At 40.6% G+C, this 21,747-nt stretch overlaps 1 protein-coding gene and 1 long non-coding RNA gene across 7 annotated transcripts in view; both read left to right on the forward strand.

Moving 5' to 3' along the window:
• The window catches only part of msra (methionine sulfoxide reductase A), a 40,384-nt gene extending 19,570 nt beyond the window's left edge, over nucleotides 1-20,814 (forward strand). For 3 of the 5 annotated variants that reach the window (XM_035995380.1, XM_031313861.2, XM_031313862.2), the window contains 4 exons: nucleotides 568-687; nucleotides 4,213-4,317; nucleotides 4,797-4,903; nucleotides 19,988-20,814. In XM_035995380.1, the coding sequence (XP_035851273.1) occupies nucleotides 568-687; nucleotides 4,213-4,317; nucleotides 4,797-4,903; nucleotides 19,988-20,158 (503 nt within the window). In that variant the 3' untranslated portion in view covers nucleotides 20,159-20,814. The remainder of the gene's footprint in view (nucleotides 1-567; nucleotides 688-4,212; nucleotides 4,318-4,796; nucleotides 4,904-19,987) is intronic. The other 2 variants (XR_004895888.1, XM_031313860.2) reach the window with 2 other exon arrangements.
• LOC116060342 lies at nucleotides 11,259-15,776 on the forward strand. Of its 2 annotated transcripts, XR_004895890.1 has the most exons (3): nucleotides 11,259-12,091; nucleotides 12,366-15,563; nucleotides 15,664-15,776. It is a non-coding gene; the product is annotated as an uncharacterized LOC116060342 (long non-coding RNA). The 2 variants fall into 2 exon arrangements; XR_004895889.1 differs by having other exon boundaries at nucleotides 12,366-15,776.
• Nucleotides 20,815-21,747: the final 933 nt, after the last annotated feature.

Consider the following 21,747-nt stretch of genomic DNA (forward strand, 5'->3'; position numbering starts at 1 on the left):
GCAAAGTGATAGTACTCTGATCCAATGGAAATCAAATTTGTCAGATTGACAGCACTCTAGCAATCATATTTCAGGGGGGGTAACACTGCTCACTCAGAGTAACAGTAATAAAACTGGTTGTGCTTTTCGATAGGGTTGCGCCAGTCAGATACTAACTTTAAAAATTAACAAAAAAAGGAAACCTTTTTGCCACAACATGAATATTTTATAAATAATAAATGAACAAATGACATTGTGTACAGGCTAATATTGAACTAACTAAAATGCAAAGGAATGTAAACAACAAAGACTGTTTAGTGCAAACTGCATAATGACACAAACCTTTAACAATAAACTTGGTGACTGCACTGTTGTCAACATTGAACTAATGAAGAACTAACTTAAGTGCAAAGGAATGTAATTGAATTGCCTTGTTGCTGAAAGGTGCTGTAGAAATAAAGTTGCCTTGCCTTACAACCTCAGCCTGTCAGTCAGTCATTAGGGCATAGAAACCACTGTTGTGCCTGCTTGTCTCAGAGGAAGTGTAACATCAACAGCAACCCATTTTGCCTCTCTCTTTTCTTGAAGGTATGGGCTGTTTCTGGGGGGCAGAGAGGAAGTTTTGGAGACAAAAAGGCGTTTATTCCACCCAAGTGGGCTACGCGGGAGGATACACACCTAACCCCACCTACAACGAAGTCTGCACAGGTAGCTTCAGCACACCGATACACACTCACACATAGCGTGCTGGACAGTGGGTTGTGAACTGAGAGTCAATAGACGGTGGAAAACAAGACACACATAAACAGAACAGTGAATCGTTTCCCCCAGGCCCTATTATACTGGGGCATGGATACGGCTGCTATTGAAGCCTGACCACTCTGAGCATACTGTGTTTCTGTGTGATGCATGCCCAGACGATCCAGTGCTCCCAGTGATTCATCCAGCCAGCCAGTGCAGAGTGAATCCATCATTAGACCTGCATCACCACCTGTCTCTCTTTCTTTCTAACTTATTCTTCTAGAAAGTTTCACATAAGCAAATAAGTGTCAGACAGTCATATCAATGTAAGGGCTGAATAAATGAGTTGATTAACTGATATTTCCTCTCCTCATAATGCATGTCGGTGCACATATATATACAGCAAGGTAACACATTTCCAAAAAAGGTTGAAGATGGGAAAGCAACAGGATGTTTAACTGAAATCAACTGCTGGATGAAACGAAGGCTGTGTCCTTATGAATAATGTAACGAATAATGTAGTGCACTGCATTTACTGTCCGCTGTTTTATTTGAGTGTGTAAATGTATCATTTAAATAATATAGAGACCTCAAAAACGCCATAAGGCAAAAAAAAAATCATATTTTATAGATGCAAAAATTAGAGTCAACAGCTGTCAGTGACGACAAATTGATCATAATTAAGTGTCAGAAATCAATTTACTGCTCACTATTGGGTAAACTAGTGTCAAAAAACACCATATTTTTGTTGTACTGCACATTGCTGCAGCTCCTCTTTTCACCCTGTGTTCAGGCCTCTGTTTTAGCTACAGAGTGAGACCTCTCACTGCTTTAACGGGGGTGCCGTTTTCAGGACTGGTCCAGATCCCTGCAAGGACCTCAGACAAAAAATATAAGTCTATAAGTCCCAAAAGTTTATATCTCATTAAAGGCTCATCCAATTTTTACGAAATTTTGAGGGTACCATCTATGGCCACTCCTGAGGCCACGCCTACAGTGGGGTACTGATTCGTCAAAGTGGGCGTGGCCTATGGGACACAGGTTTGGATTCATGTGAGCAACTTCAAATTTACAGTGTAGATGTAGAATGGTTCATGGACCTCACATACCAAATATTACACACATGGACCACTAGGTGGCACTATAATGATGTCAAATGTATTTTTGCCTATAACTCCCACATTACACATCGCACATTAGAATACTTTACATCCACATGTTCCTTGAATCAAGCTGAATCACAGGATATAGGCCACGCCCATTTCCGCTAAGAAGTTATTTCGCAATTTTGTGCAATGTGCAAAACCAACTTTTTCGAACTCCTCCTAGGCCGTGCGACCGATCTCCACGAAACTTGGTACGTAACATCTCCAGATGGACCTGATGAGAAAGTTATCAAAAGAATTTTGCTATGTTAAAGTATGCACAATTTACAACCAAACTAATTTTCGTAGCTAGCCACAAAACACAAACTTTAGCATATCTTGGCCAAATGAATAGGTATCAGATCAAAACTTGGTATTATTGTTTGACATCCCACTCCGAGCCTCTGTACCAAATTTTGTGAAGATCAGCCATTAGGGGGCGCTATAATGAACGTAGATGCGTTTTGGCATATATGTCAATGCATTTAAATGGGAAATTTGCAATAGCAATATCTCTGCCGAAGTAAATGCTATCATCACAAAACTTGAGATTATTGTTTACATGCCACTCTGCGGCTCTATACCAGATTTGCTGATGATCTGCCTTTAGGAGGCACTATAATTTAGGTAGAAGCGTTTTGGCCTTTTACTCAATGAATGGGAAATTTGCTATTGCATTTCGCTACAGACTTTGGAGCTCGCACTTAGTGAAATTTCCTGACTTTTGCCTTGCCGCCGTCGTGCTTTGGGTTCTCCTTTCGCGGGCTCCGCTTTCGTGGGCTCTTAGCATCGTCAGGGGCGACTTGCACCAGGGGGGACTGGCGCCGGGGAGGCTTGGACCCCGTCATAACTGCTTGCAGTTCTAGTTTTAATTTTTGAAATAAGAAACTTTCAAAAAATAAATAATCACATAATTTGGCAGCCCCCCTGCACTAAAGCTGAGGACCCCCTAGGGGTCCCGGACCCCCTGTTGAAGATCTCTGAATTACAGTAATCGCTTGGTTATCACTATTAAATTGATTGTCAACTATTTTGATAACTGATTAATCGGTTTGAGTTTTTAAAGATTATCTGATTCCACTTGACAAAATGTGAATATTTTCTAGTTTCTTCTCTCCTCTGTGACAGTAAACGGAGTATCTTTGAGCTGTGGACAAAACAAGACATTTGAGGACATCACCTTGGGCTTTGGGACACACTGATCCACATTTTTCACCAATTTATGACATTGTACTGTATAGACCAAACAACTAATCGATTAATCGAGAAAATGATCGTCAGATTAATTGACAAGTAAAATAACTGTGAGTTGCAGCCCTACTTCAATGGTTGACTATCAAACACACAGTCAGTTGTTCACATTGAAATAGTGGCATAATGAGAATGTTAGGTAATGTAACAGTAAAATGTCTGTGATCAGGTTCCAGCCACTACTTTATTTTCCCGTCTTGTCCGAGATGATTTTATTCCTGTGAGATTGTCCTGCCGAAGCGTTAATTTAATATCGACCGCTGCTTTGTCTCTGTTCCCCTATAGCTACCGTAGGAATCCATAACTCCTGATATTAAAAAAGTAATAAAACAGAGAGAGAGCTGGGAGTGGAGGTAGAATGAGAGACAGGAGGCAGATAAGGTGCAGCATAATAGGTCACACTCATTACTAACACCAGCTGCTGTCTGTCCATCCGTCTGCAGGAGTGATCGTTTGTTATGGTTGAACATTATATAATCAGCTTTGCACTAATATTACCTGTATTTTGTCTTCATCAGTTGTCAGCTTCATCGGTTCTTGAAACTTTCCATTATTCTTAGCACTTTTAGGACTATTTGATCATTTACGCCTAAAAGTTTAAAATGCCTGACAGTTTATTTTAGACCTTGGAAGCAGCAGTGGACAGAACAGTCTCAATTAAAAGTCGACTTATTAATTTCTTCTGGAGCTTTCAGAGACTTCAGGACTGTTTTAGGACTTTTTCAACCAGGAAGTCCTGGTAGATAGATAGATAGATAGATAGATAGATGGACTTTATTAATCCCAAAATAGATAGCTAGATTTCCCAAACTGGGAAATTACTGTGTTACAGCACCAAGTTACAAGGACATACACACATACTCACTCACACAAATACAAGAAATATGCTAGAAATAATAAATAAGATAACAAAAGATCAAAATACCAGAACACCTACTGAAAAAAATATACTTGAGGAATGAAAATAATGTACAAGTATATACCAATAGAAACATGTTTGTAAGCTGTGAATTTGAAGGGAGCCCAAACATTTGTGGTAAACCCTATGTGAAACCTCGGTTGTCTCTCATGAACTCACAGATGTTGAATTTTGCAGGTAGGACAGGCCACGCCGAGGTGGTGAGAGTTGTCTACCATCCAGAGAAGACCAGCTTCACCAACTTGCTCACAGTTTTCTGGGAAAGCCACAACCCGACTCAAGGTACAACCTCTCAGCCACAGACTCATTATTCCGATTATTCGGACACTACTCGAATGTAGCATATCGCAGTAGTATCCTGTCATGAACTGAAATGTGAAATTTTGACCTGTAGGTGGCACGAGATCAAAAGTCATGAGGTCACCAAAGTCATTAGGATTTATACTCTGTAACACAAATATCGCACGTTTGACCAAAGTGTGTGATTGACAGACTGACAGACACACGTTGCCATCTCTAGAGCTGCGTCACTCCAGTGGCTGAAATCTTTGCGCTAATGAGACATTGTGGTTGACAAGCTGACATTGAAATGATCGAAACAAACAGCATTCAGTTGTGCCAAGACAAACAAGTTATATTTTTGGAAATTGCTGTCAGCTGTTGTTTTCAGATGATCTGATGTTGCCTCAGCCAAGAACTGAGGAGGACGAATGCAGGTCAAGTCAGCTGAAATCTTGATATTCACTTTTGTGTGTGTTTAGGGATGCGACAGGGGAATGATATTGGGACAGCATACCGTTCTGCCATCTACACCGACACAAAGCAGCAGCTCGAGGAAGCGTTGGCCTCCAAAGATCAATACCAGAAGGTACACGCATCTATTCACCAATCAGCCTTTTAATAACTCTATCATCGCCACTTCTCCTCTCCTCTCTACATATACAGTTTTCTTTGATTGCTTAAGCACTATTTTGAAAGCAGGGACCAGTTTTTCAGAACACTACACACAATTAGCACAACCACACACCCAATTAGCAGAACACCTCAGAGACCCTTTGCAAAATGAAACACTCTTGCAAAAACTATACACTAATTTATTAAAAAACATATTTTGTTACCATATGAAACACACACGTTTAATTTGACTTAGTTCTGTTTGAACCAGTTACACACTGCTGTTGCTAACCTAAAACACTTTTAGCAATTCTACTTCTCAGTGATTAGAGTACTGTAAATGAAGTACACAGAGAAAGTGCAAATATACAATATGTTCACCAAAGACTACACAAGACCAATGCTGCAGACTGAGGAAAATATAATTTATTTCTCTCCATATACCCAAATCAGTCAACATGTCAACATGGAGAATCAACAACCAAACATGTCCCAGTTTTCATGCTACTACAGTAGTGTGCATAACACTGTTAGCTCAGCAAACAACAGACAAACATTAAATACGGTATCCAGTACAGGTTACAATTACAGTAACAACAACAAAAAAGATCTGAAAAAGTACAGAAAATACTAGACATTATCTTTTCGCCTAGCTGGATCTGGCCAGAGAATTTCATCAACATCACAGGCGATATCCGTGTTGGCAAGACAACGTGGGAAGAACCGTCTTGAATGTCGAATCCATCCTTGCACAGCTGCGGCGTCCACTTGGTCACAGGCGTCCTCCATGGCCTGCATGAGGGAGGGGTACCTGAGCCTGGGGCCGGAGATCGTAAACCCTCCACCGCCATGCTGAGAAAAACTCTTCGAGTAGGTTTAGAAACGGAGAGTATGGTGGAAGGTATAGTACTGTAAACTGTGGATGGTGTTGAAACCAGTTCTGGACAAGAGCAGAGCGGTGGAATGACACATTGTCCCAGATGACAATGTATTGCATCTGGTGCATTTGGTTAACTGCTGTGACGATGTTGTGCAATCGGTCCAAAAATGCGAATGTGAGGTGTGTTGTAAGGGCCCATATTGGCTTGACGGAGGAGGACCCCATCCTGTGTAATGGCAGCACAAAGCATGATGTTACCCCCACGTTGCCCTGGGACATTGATTATAGCCCTGTGGCCAATGATATTTCTGCCTCTCCTTCTTGCTTTTGTGAGGTTGAACCCTGCCTCATCTACTGTATGTATATGTATTCATGCAGGATTTCTTCAGCATCCATCTGTAAAACTCTGAAATACAGTGAAAGAAAAGATTGTGTAGTTCAGGATGGATCTAGTATACAGTCAATGTACATTAGGGCTGAACGATTAATTGCATTTTCGATAATATCGCGATATGTTACAACGCGATTTCCTAATCGCAAAGGCTGCGATTTGGTCACATGACTCACGAGAGCAATCAGTCTGCACTCCGCAGAGAAAGCATCAACTAGCATGCTAACGCTACACTGTACCTTGAGCTGATTTCTGTCATTCAAACAACTCTGAGTTGTAGTTTAAAACTTTTACAGCCATTTTAATAAAATGAAGGGTTTTATTCGGGCTTGAGTCTATACATGCACTTAATGGATACAGGCATGCAGAACTGAAGGCTCGGTTGGCAACGATTAGCTCTGATTAGCGGTTAGCTCTGATTAGCGGTTAGCTCCGGTTAGCGGTTAGCTCCGTTATAAAGATATGAGTGGAGGAGCTGCCACTGAGAGGGGTAACAACCAGACTCTGATAAATGACGTTCGGGGAGCTTTCACAGCAGCGCAGCCGCGGTGTTTCAACGGTTTTATTAGTACAGTTAATCCCACGGCAAGAACACCAGCAACTAGCTAACGTAACGATAGCCTCTCTGAACACAGCAGCACGCAACTTCACGAGGGGGAGGGGCTGGAGGCAGCTCCTCTTTGTGCACTGTAAAAAATTGTGTGTGTGTGTATATATACTATATTTTTACTTATTTAACTGTCTAGTGTGTAATTGTGTGTTCATACTATACATTATTATATTATTCTTTGTTGAATAATACAGAAGACAAAAAGCTTAAAAAAATAATCGAATCGAAATCGCAATATTTGGGGAAAAAATCGCAATTAGATTATTTTCAAAAATCGTTCAGCCCTAATGTACATGTAAAAAGGTCATGTGTGCAGTATGCAACATCACAGTGCTAAAGTGAACAATAGATACCTCCACATACTCATGCCGCAGCCGTTTGACCCTCTCTGAATTCCGCTCAAAAGGCACTCGATAACTTTGTTTCTTTTGAACCTGATGTCTTTTCAGGATGCGTGCCAGTGTTGACAGAGAGATTATTGTATGCACCATGCATACAATAAGCAGCTGATTACTGTAACTGTAGACAGTTTCCCTGTCGAAATGTCCTTATGTGAGATGCCACTGTATATCTGCTAAGATTTGGCTGAACTCTTAGTCCAGACTCCCTCAGCGTCAATCCGTGATTCACAACATGGTCCACTAGTGTTGCGCGAATTTCGTTTGATAAATTTGGTCCTCTTCTTCTTTGAGCGCATTCTCCGGCTTCAGGTCTTCCTCTCCCTCTTCCTCTACCTCCACCTCGGCCTCTACCTCTGGCTGGGCCTCCGCCTCTTCCTCTACCTCCTCCATTTTGGTTGAAGGCAGGTGAACTTACCTGCTGCATTTTATATAGTGCTTAAACCTGATTGGTGTGTCTACAATTAAGCAATCGTGTGTTTGCGTACCTGGTGGCTGTGTTTAACCAATTGGTTCATGGGTGTGTTCATTTGAAAGCCTTTGCTTTGAAATTGCAAGGAAATGACATCATGATAAATTTCTGTGTCAAATGCATACAAGTGTGTTTAGTGTTTTGCAAATCACTGTGTGTAATGTTTTGCAAAAAGTGCGCAGCTGGCAATGTGCTTACAGTTGTGCAAATCCAGGCCGGTGTTTTGCTCCTTGAGTGTAAGGTTCAGCCATTTGTGGGAAAGTTTTAATTTTAGTGTGTAAGCAATTGAAAAAAAACTGTAATCTGTCTCTTTTCTTCCGTCCTCATTTTCTTCCCTGTCACTCCTTTCTTTTTTCACCGAGCATCCCCCTCTGCTGCCCATCCCTCTTTCTTTTCACTGTGTGTGTGTGTGTGTGTGTAACATCTGCCATATATGTCCATATGCTTTTAACACACACACACACACACACACACACACACACACACACACCCTCTGTTGAACTCTCTCCTGCTGAGACTTCTGCATCACTATCCCACCAACAGGGCTTGTTGCCATGGAAACTGATGAGGAGGAGGTTACTCTATTCTTTTCTATTCTAGTGTAGTCTGGTCTTCATTAAAGTCCCTTTTCTCTCTCTCTTATTCCTCCCCTTGTTCATGTGTCCTTTTCAGTCTAAAACCCTGCTTCCTTCAGAAGGATTTGTCTCTGACAGTCGGTCTTTGTTTTACTCTTTCTGCCTCCATCGCTGCTGAAGTCCAGCCTCTGAACACATCAGACACTGTATTTATGATCTAATGGAAAAATGAGCTGATGTGTTGAGCAAAAAAAACCTGGTTCCTGGGTTTAAGCACTTAAATAGTTTTGCAACTCGAAAGCATCATTGCAGTTAGTGGGGTCATATGGAGATTTTAATTGCTTTAATCATGCCCCCACTTTTAATTAATAGCTACCAATAAGTAGAAAAAAAATCAATTTGTCATACAGAAATGATGGAGAAACTGAGATACAAAGACACTTTATATTGGATACTTTATTCTAATCAAGTGCTGTTAGAATACTAATATTGTACTTGAGTAAAGCCTTTTTCAAACATAGAATACGAAACATTGCTGGTTTCATAAATCTGTGTGACACAGGTGTATTTCTTTACGTTAATGTTCCTTAAAGGGATAGTTTGGATGTTTTGAAGTGTGGTTATATTAGGTAATTATCCATAGTCGGTGTATTATCTACGGTAGATGGCGGTCGGCACATCCCTAGTTTGGAGAAGCAGGCAGGAGTACCGACACTGAAGCTAAGCAGAGTACCGCTGTGGAGGGGGGCAGCAGCTAAACACATTTTAGCTACCTAAAAAAATCAATAATAATTTAAGTTTTTACTATATTTAGAATATTTTCACCACTTTACCTTGCAGTCAGACTGGGGACGGGGAACTGAAGCCGTTATCTATGCTCTCTTCAAAGCCACCAAACCCCTTTGACAAAAACAGTAATTTTACCTCGCAGAATATAGGAGTTGCTGGTCTACCGCTGCCTCGATCGGTTAGTAAGGCAGTGTTATTGTGTAACATCATTCAGACATGGCAGCATATTTACAGAACGAAACAATGCTAGTGCTATATTTGGCTACCTGAGAGCGGTGAGTTTGTTTGTTTGTTTGTTTGTTTGTTTGTTTATTAAGATCCCCATTAGCTTCTGTCTGTCTTAAACATAGACAGTTAAAGACGTGGACAAAGTGACGCCGTTGTTTTCGACGGAGACGAGTTAATTCTATTCTGTCTAGTCTATTAGAAGCACTTTTCCGGTGATGGCTGAGCGTTACTGCGCAGCTGCAAACTGAGCTTGCCGACGTAGATGTGACGTGAGCAACCTGTCTGAAAGTTGTAAGTCTTCTGGTAGCTGTGCCAAGAGAAATCTCAATCATTCCCAATCTTGCAGAGACGGAGAGCGTAGGTATATGTAAGGAGATAACATAGGCACAGGCAAATTTTTGCTAACTAAAATGCTAGTTAACATTAGTAATTAACCTTAAACAGCTAATGTAAGTCGAAACTGCCTGCAAGCTTCTCCTGTACTGTATGGTAATTTTTCTACTATGCGACGCATCGCGTGGTTATGACACAATCGTTAGTCTATTTTCACAAAAACGTCGGAGCCATAACGTGAGATACAAGGTAATGGAGCCTTTTATACATTGTCGTGTTTCTTTAGAAATAAACAATGGACAAATAGTTTTTAAACGCTTCAGATGTAAAGTTATTCGCTGTCAAAGTGGCGCCAAAATGAATGGCAGTCAATGGAATGCTAACGGGAGGTGATGGCTTGTTAGCATAAAAATGGCTCCATGGGAGGTACGCTTTGTGGAGGCTCGCTTACCCCTTGGTCTTAAACAGAAGCTACTCTTCATTAAAGGAACACGCCGACTTATTGGGACTTTGTCTTATTCACCGTATCCCCCAGAGTTAGATAAGTCCATACATACCCTTCTCATCTCCGTGCATCTCATAACTCTGTCTGACGCACCCACCGCTAGCCTAGCTTAGCACCGATCCTGGAGGTCACCGGCTCCATCTAGCCTACTGCTCCCAATAAGTGACAAAATAACACCAACATGTTCCTATTTACATGTTGTGATTTGTATAGTCACAGCGTGTACAAATAACAAGGTCACATGAGACACAGCCATCTTCTAACTGTATACATACCGGGAACTATTCTCCACAGAAGGCAAAGCACTGCTACTTGGGCGGAGTGATTAGCGCAACACCTGAAAAGCACCGTTGTTACTCTCTGCTCCTCACCATGGGGCTTCTCAGGTGCTGCGAGCAATCCAGCTGTCTGTTTTATTATGTCCAACATGTACAATCATTGAAATAACAAGATGTTAAGTTGGGACCCTCGTTTTAATTCTTAATATGCTCACAGGTCTGATTATTACTGTGGTTATAAGAGTTTCAATCACCTCAACAACTTCAAATTTGTCTCTTTCACACAGTTGTGTAGTTAACTGATTTGTGCGTAATAGATGGTGATTGGGATATTGAATGTATAACAGTGATTTAACCTTGTGCTTCTGGGATCTTTATGTTAATCTGACGGCCTTAAATTCAGACTTGTTCCATGTTGAAGGTGATACTGAAATGTTCCAGGTCCGACCGAGTAAGATTGTGACTTTTATGAAAAAGTAGTCTCGCTTTGCCAAACCTTCCTCCACAGTGCTGCGGAGGAGGGTCTGGCTAGTCCACACAGTATTCCGGGATGGGAGAAAAACGTGCTCTGGTTTATTGGCATTTCTTCAAACCAATCACAATCTCATCTTGGGCGGCGCTAAGCGCTGGACAGAGCCCTGTTGCCGCTGCAAAATAGCCTCAGGAAGGAACTTGTTTTGGTGGAACGTGTACGTTCAAAAGTAGTTTTAGTCGTGCAACAGAAACCTCAGATTGGACAGATAGTCTAGCTAGCTGTCTGGATTTACCCTGCAGAGATCTGAGGAACAGAGCATAGTCCTCATAAATCAACCACAGTTTAAAATTCCAACTCAAAGAGAGCGGAAGGTACAGGACATCCGGCCGAAAAGAGTGACATCTGTCGGAATTCCCGGCGGCAACGGAGCAATCCCAGAAGTGGAACGTCGTGGATATAGACTAATGAAAAAGTGACCAGGGTGCTTATTCAGATATGAGGCAGACATGTTAAACCGCCATCAGATTAATGTAAAGGTGTGCATTGCCGAAAGGGGCTTAGAATTCTCATACAATTGCGTAAAACCCAGTCAATCTCATAGCCTTTATATCAGAGTATATTTTCACTGATTTCCCAAGGCTCTAAAGACCAGCAGCTTGTTTTCCCAAAAGTATCTTAATGTTGAGATAATTGTCAAATTAATTTCATGCAGCTTGTTCTAAGTGCAGGTTGTTTTAGGTCCCAGTAAACCCATTTAGTGGTAATAAACTGGAGAAGTAGCTGACGTGTGCAAGTGTGCTTTTGTTCCCTCTTGCGTTGAGTTGAACTATGATGCACTGTGCTATGTCACGTTTTTAGAGGATGTCATGGGGAAACAAAAATGCAATGCAACAAATCACAATGCTGAAGGAAAGTAATTAATCAAAACGAGCTTGAGCACTAAGACAAAAGGTATCTGGGAAATACTCTGTACACAAGAAATGTCAAGATCCAAACAGCATTTTGCCAAGAAATTCACTGAGTGCATTCATGCTGCGAAGAGAATTGACCTTTACTAGATTACAAACAAGATATCACAAATTTAAATCTTGTTTTTCCTTCATGCTGTGGATTTCTTTGGTCCACAGAGGTCAATCCCAGTAGCACCAACATCAGGATCAACATCAAAATCTATCAGGCAGATTACTGTGAAATTGACAGATTTGGGCTGTTTTGTGGTCTTACTAATGTTACTTTAACTGTGTGTTCAGACAGAACAAGGTCAATGTAAAGACGCAATAAAACATGAATTTGCCTAGAGCTGCACAAATTGACGCAAAGATGTGCCCACACGAGTTGAAGATGTTTCAACTTGAGCCAAAAATGTGCAGGCATCCTGGTGTTTTATGAATCTGGTGAGTACAGTCAGAGGCTGAACGGAACACAAACACACTGATTCTCACTGTTCATTCCTTGCCAGCTATCATAACGTACATTTGGTACAACCAGGGCTTGATGCATAGACTGTATCACCCCCCTGGTGGCTGGCTGCAGTACAGGTCATAAATCCCGCCCCTCCTTGTTAGCGTATGAGACATGGGCCAAACTAAAAAGAACAAAAGTACAATTCAAATACATTTTTCCCAAAGTTGGTTTGCGGCAGTTAAGGTATATTACGCTGATCATGCTGTTTGCTCAAGTGTTCTGATTAGTTTGGTTTTTATTAGTTATTTTAAGAAGAAACAAAACGGGTTGAAACATTATGATTGACAGCTATGATTGACTCGCAATTGGTCGTGTGGGTGTATGGGCGGGACTTTCATACCGCAGCTCCACCGCCCGATCAGACTCTGGCTCCAAAATTACAAGATGGCGGCGCCTGTATCCGAGGTATTTTGGCTTCACTTTTGTACAGTGGGAGAAAGTAGAGACGCGGCGTCCATCTTTATATACACTCTATGGGAACAACTGCATTGGCCGTTTGCAGCTAAAAAAACATGGTTCAGCAGTGAATTGTGCGCAAATGATGCAAGGTGAAAAATAAGCTTCGCTGTCTGTCTCAACACACATTTACACCAACATTTCCACTTTCACACAAGATATATAATAATGTAACAGACATTTACTGAACACTGCTCCTCAGAGGATTAACCCTTTTAAATGCGTTGACACAGTGTGTCATTGTTATATAGAGTTATATAGTGTCATCCTTTGGTCAATATTTTCATTTTTAGCTGGCAGAAAGAGAGAATAGCACTTTTTGCATTCAATTTTAGGAGGTGTAGTGAACGAAGATTTGATCTATAATGGCCATAGATGGATGGATGGAAGATAGATAGATTGATTGATTGATTGATTGATTGATTGATTGATTGATTCCTGGCTTCATCTAACCACTACACCTCTTTATCCATTTTTCTGGGTTTTGTTTCCTCAGTCTTTTCTCACCAGATTGCCTCCCCCACCTTTTTCCATCTGTGTGTGTGTGTGTGTGTGTGTGTGTGTGTGTGTGTGTTTGTGAGCAGTTGGCCTACAGCAAACACACTTCATGCCAAACCATCTGGGCCTTAAATCTGTCCAACACAAAAAACGCTTTAGTTGCAAAACTAACACACACACACACACACACACACACACACACACACACACATATGCATACACTGATGGTTGGAGTTAATTCCGATTATGTTTTGACTCCTTTTTTTTATTTTATTAATAGTCTGTAACTATATATGTCATCTGAAGTGTTCTGTATCTGATGTTTTGCACAAAGCTTCCTCACATTTGTGCCAAAAAAGATGAGGACATTTCAATAATTCAGTGTTTTTTTTTCTCTGTTGAAAGTAGATGCAGCATTCACTTCCGTACATTGACTTTGCATGCATACTCACAGCGCCATCTTTAAAATATTAATGAATCTGTGCTCCCAAAAACATCTCAAGTGGAGTCCTCCTCCTTCCTGTTGATGAAGTCTTCGTAGGTGGCTTTCTTTCTCTTTGTCCCCACCACACTTCTTCTCTCCTCATTCCCAACAAAATGAACATGTAAAATGCATCACAGCACAGAGGATTTTCCCAGGACACGCCTCACAGACACTCACTGAATTTTTATTACTGTAATATCCACTCCGATCCCCAGAGTCAAATAATGTCTTCTTCTTTTCCAGCCGCATTTTCACACATGCAAACGTAGACGATGGAAGTGTGAAAAAGGGATGTACAGATGGAAGAAGAGAGAAGGTTTAGGCCATGAGTGGTGATAAAGAGAGAATAGTCTGGTTAATTTGGTGTCAGGGTATTGACTATGTTCTCTGTGCCGCCTGGCTTGGTTGTATTGTTCACACAGAGTGATTGGGGAATTGTGTGTGTGTATATGTGTGTGTATGTTTCTGTGTGGTAAAGTACAACAGCACTGCAGAAAATTACCTTGTAGGCTCCTGGCGGTTGTCTGCAGCATGAAAGGAGCCTCCCTTTTCTTCTCTTGCCTCCTTCCCGTCATTAGGGTGTGCACTGCGTCTAAAATGGCAGGTGTAAGTGGTAACTGTGTGTGTGTACTTGCATGCTTGCTTTATGTAATAATGTGTGCTTGCTCGCTGGGTGCTAAAGCAGTGTGTACTCATTGTTCTGGCATCGCGTTCCCTCTTGATACACCTCTCCGGCAACATTTTCTTTTCATAAACACTCGTATAGCTTCTCCTAAACACAAAACAGCTGCTCTTTTTCCCCTCTTTTCTTTTCTTTCTATTTCCTCTTTGTCTATGCAATCCCTCTCTAGCACATTTAACATGCCAGCTTCACCTTTTTTTAATTCCTCTCTCTGTCTCGTGGGTGCTTATCAGTATCGTTCACGTTTTCCCTGCTTTACCAGAGCAGTCAAGGTATTTGCATTTCAAATGAGAAATGTACTTGTCTGACATGCAAATTATTGGATGTGAATCATGCATCTATAGCAGGCTGCTAACATAGCAGCAGGACCTGCCCAAACCAACGCACTGAAACACTGAAAAGGCAGGGAGGATGTTTGAGGATTCCACTAGACCATTATCATGGTAAATGCAGCCATTTTGGGTATCACAGGTAGTGTTGGACGTCAGTGCCCATTTTATTTTATTTTAGCTTTAAGCTGCCATTTGCCAATTTTTTGTGCTTATTCATTATCTTAACTCAATAGTCCACCAAAGTCCCCCCATTGGCTCTGAAAAGGTTGCTTTTATAAAGAAAAGGCATCTGCTTTCAAATTTTCAGTGGCGACCCAGAAAAAGAACGTGTCACAACACATCAAAATAAGAATAAATTTGTCAAATCACTCCTGCCGCATAAATTAGCCTACTTGTCTGTCATTCATCTTGAAGTTCCAAACAATTGTTTTTGCTAGAAAATGACTGTACAGCATACGCTACTGAGGTTGTCAGCAGACAAGAGTTTTGCAATCTGACAAATCTGACAAAAGTCTCAGGGTTGGAACATGCTCCCCCTGACGCACGTAACTGAACAGGCATGCGGCCATTTGGAGATGTTCGCATGGCTTTCTTTTAAACTTTTTTATTGGCTTCTGCTACTCTGTAGATCCTGTGCGACTAAATCGTGATTTATGCTTCTGCGAAGGCTCCACGCAGAGCTTTCACTGTAGCCTACGTAAGTTTATACTATGTGCGTTGGTCTGTGCGTCGATGTCTTTAAGAGAATAGCAGGGCCGGCATGTGTGTGTGTGGGGAGTGTGTGGTAGAGCGAGTGAGAGAGTGACGGCAATTAGCTTCAGAGCAAGTAGCGACTCTAGAGGCATAGTGAGAGAAACAAAGTGTCCCCTGCAGAGGCCTTAAAGTGTATCTTCAGAGAACCTTAATTCAAGACTAATCAGACATACAGAAATGTGTGGCTTAAACTTATTTTAGACTCTTAGCCCAAACCATCATTGACTCCCATTTAAAAAAAAAAGCTTTTCAGCAGCTTTGCCTCGTGACGCTCAGGTGCTCTGACTTTGTTCATGCTCGTGGCTGGAAAGTATAATTATGTCCCTATTTTTTCACAATAATGGCAAATCACAGCTAAACAAAATGGCATGTTGATTTTTCTTTGCATTCATTTGATTCCCAATCAAGATACACTGGTAAGCATTGCTTTCCATTGTTAATATGTACTTAAAAACAGTTCTGAAATGCAAAATAATAGAATTTTAATCATGTGATAAAACGTGATTAATCGCGATTAACTATAGAAATGCAGCGATTAATCGCGATTTAAAAAAAAAAAAATATTCGTTTGACAGCCCTACTTTATTTATTAGTCTGCCATTAGTTTTTTTTTAATTTGATTTAGGTCTATTTTCATTTTCCTGTTAAATGTTTTTTTTTTCTCTTTCCAGTCTCAATCATAAAGTGTAGCTGCAACAGAGAAGAGAGTCCCATTCGGACTAACTGCCCCCACCCTACTTACCCAAATGAAATTGTGGTGTCAGTACAGGAAGTGATGAATCAAACGCTCTGTCCATTAAAAAGCTGAACTCGCCAATGTTGGATCTTTTATCTCTTTGGTATTTTCTGTTCTAGCAACATCACAGACCCTCTGGGTTTGTTTGCTGACATCTTCTTTAACAACTTCTGAGCGCTGACGTCAATGAAGTTAAAATGGTTTTCAAACAATTACCTCTCAATAACTATTAGAGGCACCAATGTGTGAAATTATCCAGCACCGCTTTAAATCTGATTGTTTCTTTCTACTAAAAATAAACAGAGAACTTTTTAGTATTTCCCCTGGGGGTTGATTCCTCTCAGCCTGAAAGTGCATTCAAAACAAGGATTTGTACCAATTAACATTAAGCTTGTCTTCAAAATGATGCCATCACACTTTTTGCCACGTTTACATTCTGCTTTTATACTGCTGTTCTTTGCTCGGTCTGTCTGTGTTGCACTGAATGGATACATTTGTAAAGTCATTGACAGTCATACAGTCGAAGTCCGTTTTTAAGATAAATATACAATAAACACACTTTCAGTAATGGTTGAAGGTTGGAAACAGGAGTTGGACTTTGAGGTTTGTCCTGGAAGCAATTGTCAAACTCTAAAAAGAGAACTGGATAAAACACAACAAATTCAATCGTAGTGATTAGAAAAAGATGAGTTAAACCAAATGTTGAAGTCTGACCTAAATGCTAATGTCAACATGCTAACATGCTGATGTCTAGCAGGTACAATGCTCAACCTTAGTTTAGTGCAGGGGTCTTCAACGTTTTTTTAAGCCACGGACCCCTTAACTAAGAGATAGAGGGAGCAGGGATCCCCTACTACATATTTTGTATGAAATCAAGTTGCATATTAATCTGGGCCTACAATAAAGTGTGGGCAGCCTTAACCTAAATACATATATTTTTAATGCATGGGATACCTAGCTATTAAAATAATATTTGTTGGCATGATTTTATAAATTATCTTTTTAATGTTAAACATACATGTGGCGCAGTGAATCCTTAGGATTACCTGTATCTGTGGATGGCTGTCTTAGGGCTCTTTCACACTGCCTACGTGGCGTGAGCGCGTCAGCTGCGTGGCGTGTCCATTTTAATTTTGGCTCCCATGTTAACAGGTTAAAGCTTGTACACTGCCTGCGTGATACGCACATCTCGAGCCGCGCCGAAAACGCATGTATGCTAGGACCGACGCCTATTTTTCACGCGACACGTGAAATACATTTAATAAATGACATTTTGATGTTTGAAAGTCTCTAGGTTTTGACATAAATGCAGATATAAATGTAATTAAACAAATAAATAATAATAATAATCAATTTTCAAATATTGCCCCTGTCAATACAGAACGAAATATCGAAATATGTGCAAACAAATGTACAAACACAAAAATATTGACAAAATAAAGTTGAAGAACACGCTATTATTTCATTTTATCAGTGGGAAACATACATGTGTACAGACAAGGCTAGCAGCAGCAGCGCCGCGTCAGACACGTTTCTGGTAGGCAAAGACATAGAAAACGCCACGCAACTGACACGCAACAGAAACGCCACGCTCACGCCACACAGGCAGTGTGCAGGAGCCCTTAGTGACTACCTTACCCATAGGCCAGTAAGCCTATCATTAATGTTTTTTTCACATATAGGCTGACTTATATTTTCTAATAATGTGTGGGATTCATGTTAAGACATCTTCATTTTTGAAAAAACCTTGCTGGCCCCCCTGCAGTAACTCTGAGGACCCCCTAGGGGTCCTGGACCCCCTGTCGAAGATCTCTGGTTTAGTGTGTAAGCATGCTAACGTTAACGAACTGAGGATGATGGGAATGTCTTTAGTTTTGCAGGTATTTGCTCATAAACACGATGACATCATTTCACATAACAGTAGCTCACATTTAACTTTTAACAACTGGCAATAACCTTTAAGCCACATGGATCCCTGCATTAGTATCAAGATCATGTTGCTTCAATTGTGAATCAGTTTTAAGATTGTTGCAGTATATTAACCATTTCTGTTAATTAGCGAGTCGACACTGCTCCATAATCACAAGAAATGGAACATATAATTAGGCAGTGAATTATTGTGATTGTGATTATGTGATTGTAATGCAGCTGAATACACAAAATTAAATGAAGTGCCCAGTTATTAAATATGTATCCTGAATATTCAGCCAGTAAATGAAGCATTCACATAAAAGTTTAATCAAAGAAACATGGAAAAACTCTTTGACTGAGTCTTTATCATCATGCTTGGATCATAATTTGAGCTACAAAAAGTTCCTGTTAGGTACACTCATCATAATGTTTAAACGCCTGGAGAATAGTTCTGTTTTATTATGATAGTCGCTTCATGGGATTTGGGTTGCGGTAGCTGTCGGGTTTTGGGGCGGAAGAACAGCAGCTTTTTTAGATAAAAAGGCTAAACATGTAAATGTCGAAACAAATTAAGCTCTTCCATCTCTCATAGTATGATCAAGCTGTGTTGTAAACATGCCTGAACACTTTCTAAAAACACAGCAACACCCCTCCAAAAGGAATTAAAGTTTGATGAGTGTGTGTGTGTGTGTGTGTGTGTGTGTGTGTGTGTGTGTGTGTGTGTGTGTGTGTGTGTGTGTGTGTGTGTGGTCTTGTTTAACTATATTCGTGGGCTCCAAAAACCGGGAGTCCAGTATACTTGTGAGGTCCGGACAGCTTTGTGGGGCCAAAATGCTGGACCTCACAAGTTTAAAGGGCTGTTTGAGGGTTAAGACTTGGTTGTAGGATTAGGGTTAGAATTAGGTTATGGTTAGGGTGAGGGTAAGGGTTAAGGTTAGGCATTTAGTTGTGATGGTTAAGGTTAGGGTAAGGGGCTAGGGAATGCATTATGTCAATGACAGGTCCCCACAAAGATAGTGCCACGCAGTGTGTGTGTGTGTGTGTGTGTGTGTGTGTGTGTGTGTGTGTGTGTCTTTTCATGCTTGCAGTTCATCTCTTTGTCTTTTAATTTACCCACATGCCATCTGGTTGAGTTATTTATATCACAAGGAGGAGAAGGTGATTACCAACTGATTCTACTGTGAATATCTGTGTGTGTGTGTGTGTGTGTGTGTGTGTGTGTGTGTGTGTGTGTGTGTGTGTGTGTGTGTGTGTGTGTGTGTGTGTGTGTGTGTGTTTGCGTGCGTGTGTGCGTGTGTGTGTGTGTCGTAGGTTTTTCCTAAACACATTAGACACATTTCTTGATAAGATTTGTTCAGATGAAAAGTCAAGTGATTCTTGTGGAGAAATGTGTTCAATGCAGACAAACAACAGAAAAATATAATACAATAAGTTACAAGTGCATAAAACATGTTGGTTATTGAAACAAAAACTAGGATTTCTGCATTAGTTTTTACACACAATCCATAATGTAAGGGCCTTTCAAATGGAAACACACTACTTTTTATGTTTCCAATTCCAACATTGTAGAGATTAAATAGAACTTAATTTCCATCATACACTATACTCTTTCTCTATTGTCCTTGGCACATTCCTGCTATGTTCTCCATTGTTGCTGTAAAAACTGATTCCCACAGAGATCACTGAAGTTTTAACGTTATCATCTCGCTATTCTTCCATTGCTTCTATTACAATGACTTCATTTGTTTAAGTCAGTTTATGTCCTTGTAAATCTATAAATGTTCTGTCTTTGTTGCTGCTTCTTTCAGGTATTAACTGAGGAAGGATTTGGTGCGATTACAACAGAAATAGCCGAAGCCAAGCCATTTTACTACGCCGAGGATTACCACCAGCAGTACCTGAGTAAAAACCCTGATGGATACTGTGGTCTGGGAGGGACTGGAGTCTCCTGTCCAATAGGAATCAAGACCAAGGCCTAGATAGCCAATGACAGCCAAGAACCATCACCTTCACTAAGTATGCAACAGTGCTTTAAAAATGCTTACAGAATCAAAAAAGCTTTGCATTTTAAATATATAAACATCAGGTTTTCATGAAGGAACAGGAAGTCTATTATTTATACTGTCTTACACCTGTGAACCTAATGATGTTGGCATTTCTCAGAGTTAAGACCAGAGCTCTCTGAAAATAAACTGTGATTGTCAAAGCATAATAGCACTGCTGGATGTAACCCAGTGATTCAGCTCTTTGCTTTTAGTAAAAATACCAGTGCCTCAAAATGTATGAAAATGACATGTATTGTAAAAGTGATGTAGCATGTTACTTTTGCGAAAGGCTTGACACAAAATATACTCCTTGACATATGCAGTACTATTGCATATGTTAGATATATGAAAGTTTATATAATCAAATTAAATCTAGTGAAAAAAGTGGTAAATTCCAACAAAGTTTCAGCACAAAATGTATTCATAAAGGCATCAAATTTGAGTCCACATTTCACTGTTGTTCATACATGAAAGATTAGATGTTGTGTTGGTGACTGTTTTTAAATACAACTGCACTGCAGATAAAAGTCAGGTGTTTTTATGCTCAGGGTACTTTAAGAAGTCTGTAGAGGAATTAAAGTTTCTGAAATTCTGAAAAGTGTCTTTTCTGTTTCCTGAGCGATGTTTAAATCTGTACACATTTGATAATAGATTAAGAAAAAGTGAGTCAGTGACTTCCAGGAATATGTTATCGACTCAAAGATCACTTAATGCAGTATGTTAGACCTCTGACGGCATTTTCACCACCTCTCACACCATACGAGAGGTGGAGAAAATGGCAACATGGCAGCTTAATGTCATGGGTTTGCCAAGATGCAGATCAAAAGATTCTCTCTTTGCTACCTTAGCAACATGTATGCTTTAAACTATATTATTTGTTTCCTTTTTTCTGACTGAATTTGCAGCAAACTAGGTGAACAGAAGATTTGTTGTATCGTTAAAAATGAATTCATATATTTGGGTTTGCCCTTTTGTGGTCTGGTGTGTGTGTGTGTGTGTGTGTGTGTGTGTGTGTGTGTGTGTGTGTGTGTGTGTGTGTGTGTGTGTGTGTGTGCGTGTGTGTGTTGTGTTGTGTTGTGTTGTGTTTCGGGGCACGATTTTGGATGACCTCCTTCCTCTGATCTTTGCCTCAAGTAATGTTCCAGCCCGTGACTCATCTGTCATCGCTGTTAATCTGCATTCATGTTTTTTGTTTTTGTGCAGTATTTGTGTGTTTTGATGGTACAGCACACACACACACACACACACACACACACACACACACACAACAACAACAGCAGGAGGAGGAGAGTGTGTTTGGTGCCAGGCCCTCCAAAGCTTGGCATCAGCATCACAGAGTCGGAAAACAGGCAAGAGAAGGAAAAGATCGGTCTCTTTCGAAATGGCAGAGCGCCATGTTGGATCTCTGCTGTGTTGGATCACCTCCATGATGCACACTGGAGGAACAGGACCCGACCAGCTTTACAAAGCCAAATCTGACCACCAATTTTAGAATAGAGCTGATGAAAGCTGAGAATTTGTGC

Source organism: Sander lucioperca, chromosome 19 (genome assembly GCF_008315115.2).
Source record: "Sander lucioperca isolate FBNREF2018 chromosome 19, SLUC_FBN_1.2, whole genome shotgun sequence".
Taxonomy (NCBI): Eukaryota; Metazoa; Chordata; class Actinopteri; order Perciformes; family Percidae; genus Sander; species Sander lucioperca.